The sequence below is a fragment of the Leptonotus elevatus genome, chromosome 6 (assembly GCF_054856555.1).
Source record: "Leptonotus elevatus isolate MCC_2025b chromosome 6, RoL_Lele_1.0, whole genome shotgun sequence".
NCBI classification, from domain to species: Eukaryota; Metazoa; Chordata; class Actinopteri; order Syngnathiformes; family Syngnathidae; genus Leptonotus; species Leptonotus elevatus.
This window is the reverse complement of record NC_141244.1, coordinates 2,388,771-2,407,835: the sequence shown is the minus strand read 5'-3', so window position 1 is coordinate 2,407,835 and position 19,065 is coordinate 2,388,771. Positions and strand designations below refer to the sequence as shown.

The following is a 19,065-nucleotide window of genomic DNA, read 5'->3' as shown; positions in this document are numbered from 1 at the left end:
CGCAGTCTTGCGACTGCTTTTGTACTAATTGCAGGCTTTTAATAAGGTTATCTTTGTGATGTGTCGTCATATTTGTTACAGTCCTGTCTAAATAGATGTCTCTTTTCTTTTCATCTTCTTCCTACAGGTGGTCATTGTGGCATTCCAGAACAGATAGTAAATGGGCAGGTGATTGGGGAGAACTATGGTTATAGAGACACCGTTGTTTACCAGTGCAACTCTGGATTCAGGCTCATTGGCTCCTCAGTCCGCATCTGCCAGCAAGACCACAACTGGTCCGGACAACTCCCAGTGTGTATCTGTAAGTACTTAGTCTTTATGGCAGTCCAGTGGCTAATTAATTACGTGGAGCCTTGTGTGTATTGTTTTGTTATGTATTTGTGCTCATATTAGGCGAACACTAACCAATGACTGTACGATATAATTAAAGAATTGTGCCTATGCAATTCAGAGCAATACATATACAGTACTCACAAAAAGTTAGGGATATTTGGCTTTCAGATGAATTTGATGGAAAATGTAAAAATTGGTACAGTGATATCATATCATGAAAATATGACATTTAAGTAGAAGGATGCAATGGTGATTTCTTCATCTCAAACAATTCATTGAAACAAAAGTTAACTACAATGGTGGATACACCACAAGAATAAAATTAAACGTCCCAATAACTTGTCATGTGCCCTTAAGCATCAATTATAGCTTGACAACGTTGACTCATGCTGTTCACAAGTCGACTCATTGTCTGCTGAGGCATGGCATCCCACTCTTCTTGAAGGGCATTGAGGTTCTAGGGTGCAGAGTTTCCAGTCTCTACACGGCGACTCTGCTGATCCCACAGCTTTTCAATAGTATTCAGGTCTGGAGAAAGTGCAGGCCATTCTATTTGAGGTACACAAGTCTCCAACAGCCATTCCCTAATAATGCAACCTCAATGAGCTGGAGCATTGTCGTTTGTGAATTTTGCCATTAAGCTTCTCGTTAGAGAACAGCAATTTGTGCAAAAAGCACTGAAACATTTGACAGTTGGACATGTGCATTCAAAAGCTTAAAGAAGGTCACATTAAGTTCACCTGTAAAGGTTTGAATGCAATTTAGGCTCCTCCTGAAATTTCACCTGAAAGCCAAATATCCCTAATTTATTGTGAGTAGTTTAAGTTCTTGAAAAGAAGCAGTTGTCCACTGTTACAATGTAAAACAAATCAAGGGAACTGATCTTGTTGCTGATATAAATATGGAAAATATATTTTAATTTCAGATAGCTTGTGTGTTTTTGTTATTTTTTGTGAGAGTATTACTTATGGCAGTGTGATCCCATTAATCTCCCTATAATCTGATTCTCATCTATTGACTAACTGAAATACACTTTTTACATCCCACACAAACATCTTAATTCCCGTGCTGTGCCGTGAATGTAATATTATGGAAATTGTATTAATTTATAATTGTTATCACTAAATCCCCTGATCACTTCTTAATAAATTGCTCTCTCTCTCACACACATTTTCTCTCTATCACCCCTCCTCTTCCTTTTCTCTCTCTTTCTCCACCTTTTTCTCTGGTCCCTGGACGATATGTATCAATATCAGCTGTCACGTGCGGCCACCCCGGCAGCCCCATCTATGGGCGCACCGTTGGCATCGGCTTTAACTACAATGACATGGTGCGCTTCTCCTGTAATAAAGGCTATACTCTGGAGGGGCCTTCTTCAGCCCAGTGCCAGGCTAACCGCCAGTGGAGCCAGCAGCCTGCAACATGTAGAGGTGACACTTATAGCTTGGGCTCATGAATGATAGCTTGGTTTATTTTTGCTGCAATACACGTGTAAAAGTGTAACTGTGAGAAGTAGGCACACCTGTCCCAATTAGTGGGCCATAGTGGCCGTGCCCACCCACCAAGAGCTTAAGGCACAGAGCTCTAAAAATAATAAATGCATTTTTTTTCCCAATAAAATTACAAAACTCAAATTACAATGAAGTTGGGACATTGTGTAAATAAAAACATAATTCAATGATTTTCAAAACCTTTTCAAGCTACAGTATATTCAATTTAAGAAGAGGGACCGGAGGGTATGTTCCAACGATAGAGAGATCACACTCCTCAGCCTACCTGGTAAGGTCTATTCAAGAGTGCTGAAGAGGAAGGTCCGTCGGGAAGTCGAATCTCGGATTCAGGAGGAGCAATGTGGTTTTCGTCCCGGCCGTGGAACATTGGACAAGCTCTACTCTCTGGGCAGGATCTTCGAGGGTGCATGGGAGTTCGCTCAACCAGTCCACATGTGCTTTGTGGACTTGGAGAAGGCGTTTGACCGAGTCCCTTGGGGAGTCCTGTAGGGGTTGCTTCGGGAGTACAGGGTACCAAGCCCCCTGATATGGGCTGTTCAGTCCCTGTACAAACAATGTCAGAGTTTGGTCTGCATTGCTGGCAGTAAATATAATTAGTTTCCAGTGAGGGTTGGAATCCGCCAAAGTTGCCTTTTGTTACCGATTCTGTTCATAACTTTTATGGAGAGAATTTCTAGGCAGAATTTCTAGTTGAGAGGGTTTGGTTTGGTGGCCTAAACATTGCATCTCTGCTTTTAGCAGATCATGTGGTGCTGTTGGCTTCTTCAAGCCGTGCTCTTCAACTCTCACTAGAGCGGATCACAGCCAAGTGCGAAGTGGTTGGGATGAAAATCAGCACCTCCAAATCCGAGAGCATTGGTCCTCAGTCGGAAAAGGGTGGAGTGCCCTCTCCGGGTCGGGAATGAGATCCTGCCCCAAGTAGAGGAGTTCGAGTATCTTGGGATTTTGTTCACAAATGAGGGTAGGTTGGAGCGGGAGGCAGATCGGTGCAGCGTCTGCAGTAATGTGGACTCTGTATCGGTCCGTTGTGGTGAAGAAGGAGCTGAGCCAAAAGGCAAAGCTCTCGATTTACCGGTCGATCTACGTTCCCACCCTCACCTATGGTCACGAGCTGTGGGTCGTGACCGAAAGAACAAAATCCCGGATACAAGCGGCCAAAATGAGTTTCCTCCGCATGGTGTCCGGGCTCTCCCTTAGAGATAGGGTGAGAAGCTCGGTCATCCGGGAGGGACTCAGTGTCGAGCCACTACTCCTCCGCGTTGAGAGGAACCAGTTGAGGTGGCTCGGGCATCTGGTTCGGATGCCTCCTGGACACCTCTCTGGAGAGGTGTTCCGGGCATGTCTTACCAGCGGGAGGCCCCGGGGACGATCCAGGACACACTGGAGAGACTATGTCTCTCGGCTGGCCTGAGAACCCCTGGTTGAAGTTTCTGGGGAGAGAGAAGTCTGGGCTTCCCTGCTCAAGCTGCTGCCCCTGCAACCCGACTCCGGATAAGCGGTAGATGATGGATTTTCAACCTACAGTATATTCAATTGAATACATTAAAAATAGAAGACATTTAATGTTCAAACTGATGTTTGTTTTTGAAAATATTCTCTCACTTTTTTGGGGTTAATTTGGTGGCTGCAGCACCTTCCAAACAAGCTGAGGTAGGAGCAACAAAAGACTGGGAATTATGATGAATGCTCAAAAAACACTTGTTTGGAACATTCCACAGGTGAAGAGATTATTTGGAATCAGGTGAGAGTCATAATAAAAAGAGCATTCCCCAAAGGCTCAGTTGTTTAAGCAAGGATAGGGTGAGGCTCACCACTTTGTGTACAACTACGGGAGCTAGTAGTCCAACTGTTTAAGAACGTTGTTCAACATAAAATTGCAAGGAAATCAGGGAGTTTACCATCTCTGCTCCATTATGTCATCAAAGGATTCAGAGAACCTGAGGAAAACTCCCCACATAAGCAGCTAAAAGATATTGCCCCGTGAGTCCAAGTTAAAACTCTTAACATGTGAAGTGAAAACATTACATCAACAACACACACGCGCTTTTGCGTCTGGAAAAGTGTGCCATGGTTTGACAAGCCCACAATTCAAAGTGTTTTTCTAAATCATGAATGTTGTGTTCTCCAGGTCAAAGAGGAAATGGACCATCCGGATTATTAGCGAAAACTTAAAAGGCCACCGTCTTGTGACCATGGAATGGCTAACTTAACAATTTAACAAATAATAGTATGATTTTGTTTGATCGATTCCCAGTCTATCTGCAACAGCCTTGCTGATAATAATGTTAAGAGTGCAAGCTTACATGATGAATACAGGGTGATTAAAAAATAATACACCAAAATCATCACTCAATATCTACAAAGTGACAAACAATAGAAAACTCTAGCTTGGACACATCTGTTAGACATGCCTTCAAGTATGTATCTAATGTTGTGCTCAATGTGGCCATCACCGGCAGCATGGACAACATTAACCCATTAAGGCCTAAAGCAGCTGGCAAAACATGCCTCTAAAACCTATGGGTGACTTTAGAATCACCCACGAAAACCTGAAGTTTCCCTGGAAACAATATTGTTAATGCCTATACTAAACGAGACTAAGTGCAATTTCTGCAGAAATTGCGTGAGAATGCTGATAGCTAAATGCTAAGTTGAATGCTTATGAAGGAAATTAAAAGAAAATGATTAAATTAAAATAATTATGTGAAAATTACAAAGTATTAATTGTAGTTGAAAGATAAATGAATAAAAATAACACCTGAAGTGCAATTTGTCAAAGGTGGGATTTGAACCATCGCCTCCTGTTCACCTGTCAAAATTCTGCTTCTCTAGCTGAAGAGTTGTCCAAGCAGGGTTTGAACCGAGGTCTTCCGGTGTGGTAGGCAATTGCTCAAACCACTGTGTCATTGGTGCTGTAGAAGAATCTGTGACATTGTATATAATTGTAGTGAATACGTCAGTACATATTAAGCTTGCGTTGAATTAGTGTAGGCAATGTGAACTAAATTTTTTCGTTTCCAAATGATGCGCCAATTTAATTTACTCACAGTAACGCATGAATTCTTGTAGTGCATAATTTTGTGTGTACACATGTATTTGAATCTTCTTATTTGTGTACATATCTTATAGTCAAGGCATTTACCTAATGCCTATGATGTATTATTATTATTATAGGGAGTAAGGATAATTATGAATGAATGAATGATATTTGCACCTATGTGGGCGGGGAACTCTATATATGCGTATCCACGTCAAGCTGTCTTAATGTCGAATGTCAGGACCGGGACGCCTCAACGGTTTACGGCCTACGATTATTCACGCTATTCACTAACACTAATCGAGCACAAATACTGCTACTATGAGAACAAATATGTGAGGTAGTGTGTGAGTTTGTTGATGTGTGCGTGTGAGCAATAAACGACAGTTGAGTTGTATCCGCCGTGCCTGTCCTGTCTACCCTTCCAGAGGGAGTTAGTTAAACTAAAAGTGAGTTTAATTAAAAAACTTGACAATTAGAATTTTGAATATATAATTGAGTAAAAACTTAATAATGACAAACAACATCAAAAATAATGGATGTGAAATAATTTGACGATTAGTATTCAGTATTGCTTTTGTACTAGAGTTGTCCAAGCGGAAATTAAACCCAGTGGCAGGGAATTACTCAAACCGCTGTGTAATTGCTGCCATAAAATAACCTTTTATATAATTGTAGTGTATATGTCAGTATATATTGAAAAGCTTGTGTTGATTTTTTATTTTGAATATAGAATGGAATAAAAATGTAATAAATACAACTGACATCAAAAGTAATGGATGTGAAATAATTTGACAATGATTCTTATTCAATATTGCATTTGTACTAAAGAGTTGTGCTGGCGGGGTTTGAACACAGACCTTCCGGTGTGGCAGACAATTACTCAAACCACTGACTTAATTTATCTTGTTCAAAATCATGGCTTATGGCATATTTATATTGACAAGAGCCATCTCATGCTGAAAGCTATCGCTGCTGAATGGGGACACATTATTTTAATAATTTTAATTAAATTTTCCTGACAATGCTGGGCGATATGGAAAAAAAACCTTCGATCACGATATAGGCTATGTTATATTGCGATAACGATATATTTTTAGGTTTTCTATAAAACAAATTATACAACACACTATGACTGTTTATTTTCTTATTTTATTTTGAAGGGACATTAAATAGATCTGTATGAAAAGAGAAATGCACCCAGTAGGGCTGCTGTATAATAAAATGATCAAGTGCTCACAAAAGAGGAACAGTAACCACTGATTTTTCTTTTATTTTTACAAATATATTTATTAATCTAAATAGGGGATACAAAAAATGTTTCAGACAGAAATTTTTTACAAATGAAAAAATTATGAGATCGACTGTAATGTAGTTTTGAAAACATTTAATGCAATTCACCAAGTGCACCACTGAGAAGTACCATAGAGATGGTATTGATGATCAGTTGTATGTATGGAATTGGGCGTGGAAAGTGGGACTTAGAAAAAGCTCAATGTCAGTCCCCATTGAAAATGAATATGGAAAAGTTTATATTTAGCGTTAAATTGTGCAAGTACTGTAAGTAATGTGAAATTAGACTATATATACCCTGGAAGGTGTGCATTTCATCAGCTAAGGCTACAGGTCTATCTAGCTCAATTCCAATTTTTGGGGCGAAATTCGATTTTTTTGAGTAAGCGTTCACATTACCTATTAATTGCGACCTCAGTCTATCTACTTTGTGGACGTAATACGTCCCCAACGTGACCCGCATGCGCAGAAGAAGATACAACGTCACTCACAGCGCTGTGTTTGCGGAAGTAAATACGTATGGTCCAACATGTCAGGGCCACTGACTTTTATAAGTCCGTTGTTTGGGCTAATTTTTTTACCATATCATATCTACAGAGGAGTGATGCAGGAGGAGGTAGGAATAACATTTTGTGAAAATGAGGCGAGCCTGTTCACCTCTCCTTTTTTTCTTCCTAACGATGACGTCACGTCATTGCCACGCGTCATAAATGAGCCGTCTGCGTGGCTAAATTACTAATATCACCACCACAAATGGCATCTTCATACTTCAGGTTTCAAGTGGGATTAAATTAATGTCAAATATAAAGTCACAACTGTTACTCGAAACAACTTTGCCGATTCACGTACGTCTCCTGAGCCGTGCGGGCCTTGCGGATGCGTCAAGCATAAATGAAGCTTAATGCCTGCATGACTTTTGATGACGTCGAGGTCGGATATATGCGACCTGGCCGTTCAGACTGCAGCCACATTTAAAAAATTCGGATACGTATCCGATCTAGGACCACATGTGAAAGTGACCCAGGTCGGATATGAAAAAATCTGAATTGAGACGTTCAGACTGACATAAAAAAGACAGATACAGGTCGCATTTGGGCAAAACAAATCTGATCTGGGTCGCATTTGCCTGCAGAGTGAACGTAGCTTAAGAGACCAAGAATTGGTCAAAACAAAACAAAATGCCATATCCACTCTCCCGGCTTTAAAAGTAGAAGAGCACTAGAGCACTCCAAGCTAATGCTGCATTCACACCAAAAGTGAGAAGGTGGTCTGGAATGGTTTCTTCATTTTTTGAAACGAATGCTGCTCATTCATGCATTCGCGCACACCTTAGAGGAGGAGGCATGTCGCTTGGTGAACAACTACTATAGAGCACTTTAGCAAGTCAACAAAAAAGAGCACCGCTGACTACTTCCACTTCTTTCCTGGAGCTATACAGCCGGGGCACTATTTTCTGCAGCAGCGTCCGCTTTTTTAGATTTCATCCAGCGGTTAGGGTTATTGCGCTAAATAGCTTTGGCGTGGATGATAAACACTATTGCTACCTCGGTACAGTTCAACAGCAATTAAATACACTTACTAGCACTTGTATGCTACTTCCTTGCTCACCATTCAGTCCCGGTTGGCCGTGTTGTTGCGCTCCGGGTGACAACAGATGCTGTGAGTGACATAACCCGTACTCAAAGCCGATTGGCTACCGCAAGTTGAAACGCGGAAAAAAAGTTCACATTTTTTAACTTTGGTGAATATGCGAGTGCAGAATGTGCAGCGGAATAGTAGAAATGCGGTAACGCGATCCCGGCCTATGGGTTAAGACAATATGAGAATTCCTCCGTGTGCCTCAGGATGTCGCAGTCAACCGTGTTGGTTGCTGATGTTATTCCATCTTTCATGTCATCGATATTTGCTGGAAGTGGTGGAACATCAACTTTGTCTTTAACACCCCCCCACAACAAAAAGTCCCACATAATGAGGTGTGGAGATCTCGCAGTCCAAACGCAGAGAGCGAGGTCTGTAGCACCTCTACCAATTGAACGGTAGCAGAAGGATTACGAAACCACAGTGAAATAGACATCGAAATAAACTTGGATAACTCCTCTAGCAAATGATCACTGAATCAATGCATTACATTATTAATGAGATAAAAGATTACAAAAAACACACAAAAAACAGCTGCAATCAACATGGTGAACCGCGACATCCTGAGGTGCGTTTGGGAGCAATTTTCAACAGCTTGATGTTGTCCGTGCTGCCGGTGGTGGCCACATTGAATACTTGTAAAACATGAAAAAAAACTTGAAGTTAAACTTGAACTCTACAACCTGTGTCTAATCTCGAGTCTTCTATTGTTTTTTTAATTTTTGAAATATTGCATGATGATTTTGGCATATCCTTTGTGAATCACCATGTACTTCAATTAGACAAAGTAGACCAAACTACCGATGTGTGGAAGTGAGTCTCAGAGCCACCAGCATAGCCTCATTCTATTCCAATGGAGTTATAATACCATCTTTTTTAATATCATTGTTTTCCCATCTTCCCCTTAAACGTTAAGCCTTAGAGGAATGTGAAGAGACTGTTGGTCTTTTTTGTTTTATTTTATTTTTTGTCTGTTATTCGAATCATACCGTGGTAAACAAAATATTAAACTCTGTCATTATCTCCTTCCTTCGTCAAAATGTCTTTAAGTACCTATAATTACTCAAACTCAGCCAGCTCTGCAGTGCATTTGTATTATTGATGCAATGTGATGTTAATTTAACTTAATTTCACCCTTATTGTCTTTCAATGGTCTAAAAAACCTTGTCAGTAGTGTCATTTTGAAGATTTAGTTTCTCTAAAAAAAGGATGCTTGCAAATTTATGGCTATTGATGCTTGCAGTCCTTTTGTTTTCAGGAAAAAAGCGTCTGCTGTTCCTATTACTGTCTGTGCTTAATATAGCCCAGACACAGTTGTCACCATTTGTAGAAAAAATATATTCCTCAGGTCGTGTAAATTCAATTTTAATTTTGCACGTGAACACGGACGGTCACATGTGTTTAATTCAATGATGCATCAAAAAGACAATGTTGTTATGTTTTACTTTAGGTGATTTAATTTTCTGTGCATATTAATTAAGGATGCAGTTAACATGTTTTAAGATGCTATTACATTTTGTTAATTGAAATCACACACCACAGCGTTATAAAGCAAGGGCTTTGCGCAGCATATCATGTTACTTATAAAAGCCTTCCTGACCTTGTTTCCAATTTGCTTATTTTTATTGTTTTGTCTGGTGCCTGATCGGCATCACAAATTGATCATTTGTTTTTAATTGCTTTACCTGCATAATTAAAGGTTGAATAAATAAAAAGCAACCTACAGCTTTTTCTTTTGGTTTCCGTACAGTGGTGAACTGCACAGACCCTGGCATCCCTAGCAATTCCATCCGTGAAAGCAAGATTGAGCATGGCAACTTTACATTTGGCAGTGTGGTGTTCTACGATTGCAACCCTGGATATTTCCTTTTTGGCTCCTCCGTGCTCACCTGCCAACCTGCTGGCCACTGGGACAAACCTCTGCCAGAATGCATCGGTAATCTGTTTATTTGAGCAATGGACACATTTTCTTTCTCTCTTTCTTTCTTTCTTTCTTTCTTCATATTGTTTTCTGTTTTTTATTATTTTGTATTGTTTGTGTGTTTGTTTTTATTACTTTTGTTCTTTTTACTTTTTATTTATTTTGTTTCTTCATTTTCTTTTGTTTTTCATTTTTCTCTTTCTTTTATTTTTCTTTGTTTCTGTCTTGTTTTTCTTGCGCTCATTCCTTTGTTTTTCTTTCTTTCAGTCTTTTGTTGTTCATTTCTTTATTCTTTCTTTTTCTCTCTTTCCTTTGCTTTCTTTTTTCTTTCTTTTTGTTTTTCTTTGTTTCTTTATTTCTATGGTCTTTCATTATTGCTTTCTTTCTCGCTCTCTCAACTATCCAGTTTACTGTGTTTATCATTTATTGTCTATCGTGTTCCCAATTGTGAGCAGTGCACATAAATGGTTTGACTGGGAGCATTTTCTGGAACCTGTAGCTTATCTGGTATCTAATCAATAGGTTAGAATTGTATCTGCGAATTAGCCTCTTTAGTTCGAACAACAAACCTATATGAGCTCTAATATATGAGATTTTAATATTGCTCCCAGACACTCAGCTCATCGTGCAGTGTCTCAGCGGTGCACAGTGCTTACATAAAATACATTTCTACACACAAAACAGAATTAATTTTATCATAGGAAAATGCAAGAGATACACAAGAATTAACTTTGAATTTAACTGTGGTAATTAACACAAACTCAAGAATGCAAAATGTACAGTACATCATTCCAGTATACATTGTATCATGCATATGTTCTTCACACAAATAAAGTATGCTAGTGGAAGTGCTGATGAACAGCTATTTATCCAGTGCACCCGGGTGGGACCAAATAAACGAACAGTATTAATAAAGTTTTTTTTTATTTTATTGCAATCCGTCGGGCGTTTTAGAAGCATAAAGTAGTGTCACCAACGCAAGTGGCTGTATGGACGGTCATTTCATGTAGGGTACTGAGCTATGCAATAGAAAGTTTCAATTTGTTCTTTCATTGATAGTTTTATTTTTGACTGCTCACTCTATATCATGCAGAGGTGGACTGCGGACACCCAGGTAGTCCTCCCCACGGTGTGATGATTGGAGAGAAGTTCACCTTTGGCTCTACAGTGCGATATTCTTGCTCTGAAGACCGCCAGCTCATAGGCGTCTCATCACTCACTTGTCAGCTCAATGGCCATTGGAGTGGCCCACTGCCTCACTGCTCAGGTACACACACACGCACGCACACGCACCCCCACGCACACACACACACACACACACACACACACACCCCCACCCACCCACAAACACCCACACACACACACACACAATCAAATCGAATTGCATAAGCAAGAATATTTGTGCATATTAATGAGATATAACTTTATTTATTCTCAACATCTTCTTCTGACATTGGCAATGTTATTACAACCATCACCATCTTCACAGCATGTTCATTTCAATTTCAATTTACAAGTCACGATGAATAGCCTGTCATAGAGAAAGTCATGTTTGGAGACACTAGTGCTAACTGCCTTACTATTATGCTTGATTTAATTTCATCCATCCATCCATCCATGTCGGGCTTAACTATATTACCCTGACACACTTGAGTCTGTTTCTTTCCTAAAGAATGCCTCCACTGGTGTGATTTGTTTAAAATAATCATCATAACAATTACACTCGGTCATTAAATCCCAATGAAATTGCAAACCTACATCAAATACATTTGTGTCTATATTATTGGTAGACCAGGCATGGTATAGTATCACTGCCGTGCACAGGCAGACCCCGAGTGGTGATGACACCCTTGCCCCTTTGCCCTCTCTCAAAAAAGTGCCCTTTAAAAAGTTTTTTTTTTTAATAAACAGTTTGCTGAGGACAGGTCAATGTTGTCAAAATCTTTAAGAAACCCCGCGCGATTAAACTCATGGGGGAGAAAAGCGCACACAAGTGTACACCCCTCACTGGAAACAAATTAAATTTACTGCGACTTAATGCGGACCAAACACTGACAAACAGCCCGTATCAGGGGGCTTGGTACCCCGTAGTCCCGAAGCACCCCCCACAGGACACCCCGAGGGACACGGTCAAACACCTTCTCACAAAGCACATGTGGACTGGTTGGACAAACTCCCATGCACCCTCGAGGACCCTGCCGAGGGTGTAAAGCTAGTCCACTGTTCCATGGCTGGGACAAAAACCACACTGCTCCACCTGAATCCGAGATTCGACTTCCCGACGGACCCTCCTTTCCAGCACCCCTGAATAGACCTTACCAGGGAGGCTGAGGAGTGTGATCCCTCTATAGTTGGAACACACCCTCCGGTCCCCTTTCTTAAAAAAGGGGACCACCACCCCGGTCTGCCAATCCAGAGGCACTGTCCCCGATGTCCACACGATATTGTAGAGGCATGTCAACCACGACAGCCCCACAACATCCAGAGCCCTTAGGAACTCCGTGCGTATCTCATTCACCTCCGGGGCCCTGCCACCGAGGAGCTTTCTAACCACCTCAGTGACTTCGACCCTAGAGATAGGGGAGCACACCTCAGAGTCCCCAGACCCTGCTTCCTCAAAGAAAAGACGTGTCAGTGGAATTGAGGAGGTCTGCCCACCTATTCACGACGTCCCGAGTCAAGGTCAGCAGCACCCCATCTCCACTATACACAGTGTTAATGGCACACTGCTTTCCTCTCCTGAAACGCCGTTCAGGAGGAAAACTAATCGTAAATTGTTTTCCATGGCCTCACCAAACTCCTCCCATGTCCGAGTTTTTGCCTCAGCGACCGCCGAAGCTGCACTCCGCTTGGCCAGCCGGTACCTGTCAGCAGCCTATGAAGTCCCACTGGCCAAAAAGGCCCAATAGGACTCATTTTTCAGCTTGACGGCATCACTTAACGCTGGTGTCCACCAGCGGGTTTGATAATTGTCGCCACGACAGGGACCAACCACCTTAAGGCCACAGCTGCGACTCAACAATGGAGGCGCAGAACATGGTCCACTCGGACTCAATGTCCCCCGCCTCCCTCGGGATAAGGGAGAAGTTCTGCCGGAGGTGGGTGTTGAAACTCTTTCTGCAGGGGATTCTGCCAGACGTTCCCAGCAGACCCTCACAATACGTTTGGGTCTGCCAGGTCGGACCAGCATCTTACTCCGCCATCTGAGCCATCAGTTGACAGCTCCGCCCCTCTCTTCACCCGAGTGTCCAACACATGTGGCCACAAATCTGATGACACAACTACATAGTCGATCATTGAACTGCGGCCTAGGGGGTCCTGGTGCCAAGTGCACATATGGACACCCTTGTGTTTGAACATGTTGTTCATTATGGTCAGTCCGTAGCGATCTCGCCCCTCCAGGTCTCACTGTCATAACCCACGTGTGCGTTGAAGTCCCCAAGCAGAACGAGGGAGTCCACAGGGGGAGCTCTCTCCAACACACCCTCCAAGGACTCCAGAAAGGGTGGGTACTCTGAGCTGCTGTTCGGTGCATAAGCACAAACAACAGTCAGGACCCGTCCCCCCACCCAAAGGCGGAGGGAGGCTACCCTTTCGTTCACCGGTGTAAACCCCAACGTACAGGCGCCTAGCCAGGGGGCAATGAGTATGCTCACACCTGCTCTGCGCCTTTCACCGTGAGAGGATTGGTACCAGAACCCAAGCTGTGTGTAGAGGCGATTCTGACTATATCTAGTTGGAACTTCTCAGCCTGGCACACCATTCCATGTCCCCAGAGCTAGCTTCAGTAGCCGGGGGTCGGACCGCCAAGGCCCCCGCTTTTGGCTGCCATCCAACTCACTGCGCACCTGACCCCTTTGGCCCCTCCCACAGGTGGTGAGCCCATGGGAATGGGGACCCACTTTGCCTTTTCGGGCTGTGCCCCATGAGTATAGGCTCAGCCACCAGACGCTCGCCTTGGAGCCCCACCTCCAAGCCTGGCTCCAGAGGGGGGCCCCAGTGACCTGCGTACGGGCAAGGGAAACCACGATCCAAAATTTACATTCATCATAGGGGTCTTTTGAGTCATGCTTTGTCTGGTCCCTAACCTAGGACCTTTTTTACCCTACCAGGGGCATGAAGCCCCAGACAACATAGCTCCTAGGCTCATAGGGACACGCAAACCCCTCATTGGGATACGCAAACCCCTCCCCCACGATAAGGTGATGACTGACGGAGGAGCGCTCTCTCTCTTTCTCCAATGAGAGAGAGAGAGCTCCTCCGTCAGTCATCACCTTATCTCTCTTTCTCATTGTAGAAATTGTAAGTCCCTCTGGCACCTCTCTTTCTCTTTCTCTCTCTCTCTCTCTCTCTCTCTCTCGCTCTCTCTCTCTCTCTCAACACGGTAATGTGCGGTAGTCTAGTAGAAAACTAGCGAGTTTCCATTGCGTTGTTTTTTATTTGTTTTTGTTTTTTAGGGCGCCCTCACATAGACTGCACCCTGGGCGGTCGCCCACATTGCCCATAGCAAAAAGTGGATGTGGTTGTGTCTGGCCTCTGTGATTGGGTAAATGTATTGTACGTATGTGGTGCTCTCAACAGCATGCATGAATGGCTAGGTGGGTGTGACAATCAGTGGTTCTTTATTTTGACATGATTACACTGACATTAACAGATGTTTGTTGCTGAATTAAAGAAACACTACAATTCAATAAATAACATAATACTTGATAGATCAGTGGTCCCCAACCACTGGGCCGCGGACTGTTACTTAGGCCATGGGCCACTTTGGACCGGGCTGCGGCGAGCCGCACAGTTGAAATAATTAAAATACTTACTGTACTTCCGGTTAATTGATTAGCCGAAGCTGAACAATATTTTAATTTGAAAAGTTACTGGGTTTGTGGTTACAACTATCCCTTGACACATGTCAAGATGCTAATTATCTTGGTCGCGTAGCACTGATGCTAAATTGACAAATTAGCAAAATAAGGAAAAAAGACGTATTTGGAAAGTTTCTTTGCCAAGTGGAAAAGGCCCAGTGATGAGACAACACAAGAGCCTATACCAAGAAGAAAAAGAAAAGTGCATGGACTTACGGTGACAGGTGATTCCCACGCATAAGGTCCGCTCTGCGGCAAGCGGCTGTTGATTTTGTGTTATGGCGAGTGAGTTATTCATTAACTTTATATTTGTTCTGTGGTGCCTACTTATGTTGGCAAATTTAAGGAGGGTGCTGCTAATATAGTTACATAAAAATGTGGCTTTGCATTTCTTGTTGTATTTACAATATACCCCAGTTTTTGTGTTGCTTGTATCATTCATGATAAGCGTTATTATAGTGACCATATTAAAGCGTTGGTATACTTATGGTGTTTGTACTGCTAGTACTTGTGCATACAAATACACAGTGGAGTCACATTTGTTGTAGCCTTTTATCAATTAATGGTGTTACATCATACTAGGATTTCTTGGTTCACCCTCTAAAAATTGTAGATTAAGTTGATGTTGATGCCTAATAGTTCAACTTTATTTGACTACTGCACTCCCAAAAGCTTTCTTTTTTCTGAGCCTTTTAGATGTTCACTTGTAAACTAAAGGTGGGCCTTAAAATGTATTTCTACTACAGGTTTGCTTAATATCAATGGCAAGTTGAGTTCTTGAGCATTGTTAATTGTTTCAGTGTTTCCGCTATGAATTTTGTCAACAGCGGTCGCCGGGGCTGGGGCATTGGAGGAAGTATGTAGCCTATAAAGCGCACCGCATCAATGGCGCATGCTCGCTAAAACAAACCGTAGCTTGCATGCTAAAACATATGGTAGCATGCATGCAAGAGCAGCACAACAGGAGCAAAACAGTGAGTTCGGTTGAACTCATGTTATTTTTTGATCAGTTTTCATCCACAAATCCATCAAAGTCCTCATCTTCTGTATCTGAATTGAACAGTTGAGCAATTTCTCAATCAAACATGCCAGGTCATCATTATCAGAGTCACTCTTGCTGCCGTGCAGCTGTTAAGCAATGATGCAGACTTTTGCGAAAGTTCGAACAATAGTGCAAGCAGACACTTTTGCCCAGGCGTCCACAATCTATTCACATTCTGGCATACTCGCCCGACGCTGCCTCCCAGTTTGGTTAAAGTGTGTTCGCTCTCATCCAGCGCACAAATGCTGCTTGTAACTTCAATTTAAATGCCTACTTTACGCCAATGTCTAGCAGTTGGAGACTCGGAGTTCCTTCATTAATCCTCCTGGAATGATGACAAAAAAAAAAAATTCTTGCTTCCTCCACCAATGTAGAATTATCTCGCGCCTCCATGTACGCGTAACTGATAGGTTGCAGTTTAAATTGTTCCTTGTAAGCATGTGTCTTTGCTGTTGCCATTTTCCGGATTCCTTGGCCAAACCGACAGTATTTTTGTATCCTTTCCTGCTCTGTCTCGCGGCTGGAGTACGGGTCATCTCCGCGTATAGCGCCCGCCGCACGTCGCCAAAAAGGTGGGATCCAAACGGGGTAGACAAAATGAACTGCAGGAGATAGGAGGTCACACTGCATTCTGGTGTTTTATTTTATCTCTCTTTTTATTCACTTTCTTGTTTCATCTCCACATTCGAGTACATACAGCCTCAACTCTCTTCCGCCTTCTTCCTCCCTGCTTACGCACTCCAAATTCCCACAGCATACACAGCCATTCACAGTGGCTGGAGAAAGCAGCCAACCAGGAACGAGCGTGAAACCTGCATACCAATCAGAAACATGCGTTGGCACAGTAAAATTTGCCCCGTTGATTGGCTGGAAGGATAACGTCTCAGGAACTCTACGCACACAAAAGGCACACTTGTTTGTGTTAGTTTTGCTGGCTCGAAGGAGCGGCAGGTCGGATTTAGGAGCGGCGGAGCACCGCTGCTGAATAAATATAGCAAAATCGCTGTGTTTAGTTGTGTACAGCTGTGTGACACATTCACACCATCTGTGGGAGCTATAATTCTGGCCGACTTGTAGGGAATCAAATACTTATTCCACTCAATTTAATGCTTAACATTTTACAACTTTTATACATTAGTGTCTTTTTTTCCTCATTTTTGTTTTCACCTTTAACTGATATTTTGTCCATTAATATCAACATTAAACCATGGTAAAAGTGGAGAATGTTAATTTGTTGGTAAGTGAGCAAATTTACATATTTAGCATATCTCCCATTGTAATACAAGCATTAGAGTAAACAATAACAATAACAACTGACAATTATCGTTGGAGTCCTGGGGCCGTAACTATTGTATTTTACTGCCACTTTATAGTGTCTACATCTTATTACAAATAGTCATAATAGAACCTAAACTATCTGCAAGGGTATTGAGTGAGAAAGGTTAGAATATGTAATCGACCGTCACCACAGAGGTGAGCCAGCTATGGTCTAAAGACATTTGGATAATGCCTATGTGTAAAGTTCAGACCAATTTCAGAATAGGATTGTTAGCAGCTGACTGAGCACATTTACTGGCCTCAAACTATTCCCCTATGGAGCTCTTACAGAATTTTTGAAACAGCACCTTTGTGCCAAAATAATGGGCCATTACTATCCACCACTTCCCAATGGACTAAAAACGTTTCAGCATTCCCACTTTAGAAATGACGCAGTAGTGGACTATTTGATGTGCCTGTAGAAAAAAATTGAAAATAACAGAAAAATAATGCTTGTTCCATGAGCTCATTGTGGAAAAGTTGTTTATTGCAGCAAATAATTACACAGGTGGACATCATCTTTGACTTTATCTAAAAGCAGGCCAGAAGAAAATTAAAAAAAATGTATGCTCCCCTTTTTCCTCCTGTGCTCTTCCCTGTCATCACCCTCTTCTGCGGATATTTAAGTGGATATTTAAGTGGATTCTCATTCTCTTGAATGCTCAATTGTTTTGTTCTACTCGCCAACACAGAAATAATGTTAGTAAACAGACTCGTTAAGCCAGTGTTTTATTCTTCATATGGCAGTGTGATCTCTAAACTCACTACCAATGTTTTGTGTCTACTCATTCACTTGAAAGTAGCGACACAAGGAAGTTGGTCAGCAAGCGTTGTATTGGGAATAACATGAATCTACTTGACAATGTCTGCATTTATTCTTTGTTCTTGATTTGAATAAAAATGGAAGAATGAGTTTAGAGATATGTATAACTTTTTATGCTGGGAAGGGGTGGATTTTGAAGCATATCGAGAGAAAAAAAGGTAAATGCTAATTTTGGCTATGGAAACAGGTTTTGCGAATAAACGCTGACAAGACCGGATACACATCACACATTTTGACCGGATATTACATCACACGTATGTTTGTAGTCACACAGCAATGGCAGACGATAAAGTAAAGCATGTTTGGGGGGGACGACGAAAAATAAATATTTTTGGAATTAATTAATGAAGCGAATATTAATGCAATTTTAGATGGGAAAACAGAAAGGAACACTACGGTTTATTAAGAATTCCAAAGGCAAACTAATACGACATCATTGCACGGCGCAGTCGCTTCCTGTTTTTCTTCTTCTTTTAAATTACTGGTGGATCCCATCTCTATGGTGTTGTAACAATTATAGACCCTCAAATTTTTTTTTCCTTCCTTTCCTTAACATTTCACTCTTGGAAATATGCGCTTAGTCAACCTAGGGTGAGGTGAGATGCCTCCGTTCTCCCCCTTTTGCCTAAACCAGAGACAGTCCAAAATAGATTACACTCTTTTGAAGTCAACCAGAGGCCATCTCACCAGAATGGGAATGTTTGTTTGTCACCAGCCAGAACCACGAGTTTATGGCACCAAAGTATTTTATCGGAAAGCATCATCTTCACCCCTGCTGACATCGCAGACTGGCAGTCTGCAAACTCTTATCAAAGTCATAAAACAACATAGGCCAAAAGGTCCGTTGGAATCCTGGTCAGTACATCCAGCCTTCTTGGAGGTTACACGTGACCAAAGTGCCTCCAATTGTATACGATCGGAACTGCCCTCACATAAAACACCTATAATCCACAAAGCAATCTTACACATTTCACATAAGAAATTCATCACATACAAGTGAATTTACACACAACTGAATGTTTCACATCATGTTATGCCTATGAAGGAATGTCTGTATTTCAACAGGAAGGATGATTGTAAACCCAGAGATTATTTAGTTACTCCGGAAAGAACAAAATTATCTCATGATGTGTTATTAGTTGATATGTGTAACGATAACAACTTGACTTGCCAGCCTGACCAAATTTAATTCTTAATTATTAATTCTCTAAATAATTTGGAGTATAACTCATTCACTACCATTGGCGGCTATAAACGTCAAAAATTCATTTGAACTATTTCTATTAGT

At 41.8% G+C, this 19,065-nt stretch overlaps 1 protein-coding gene across 6 annotated transcripts in view; it reads left to right on the top strand.

Moving 5' to 3' along the window:
• Nucleotides 1–19,065, top strand: part of LOC147171791 (CUB and sushi domain-containing protein 3-like) — a 499,351-nt gene that overhangs the window by 371,374 nt on the left and 108,912 nt on the right. For 5 of the 6 annotated variants that reach the window (XR_015095358.1, XM_086078287.1, XM_086078288.1 and 2 more), the window contains exons 53-56: nucleotides 128–301; nucleotides 1,590–1,763; nucleotides 9,563–9,748; nucleotides 10,827–11,000. Coding sequence is in view for 5 of the 6 variants with exons in the window: in XM_086078287.1 (XP_085934413.1) it covers nucleotides 128–301; nucleotides 1,590–1,763; nucleotides 9,563–9,748; nucleotides 10,827–11,000 (708 nt within the window). In the remaining variant the exon portion in view is untranslated. The remainder of the gene's footprint in view (nucleotides 1–127; nucleotides 302–1,589; nucleotides 1,764–9,562; nucleotides 9,749–10,826; nucleotides 11,001–19,065) is intronic. The other variant, XM_086078289.1, reaches the window with a different exon arrangement.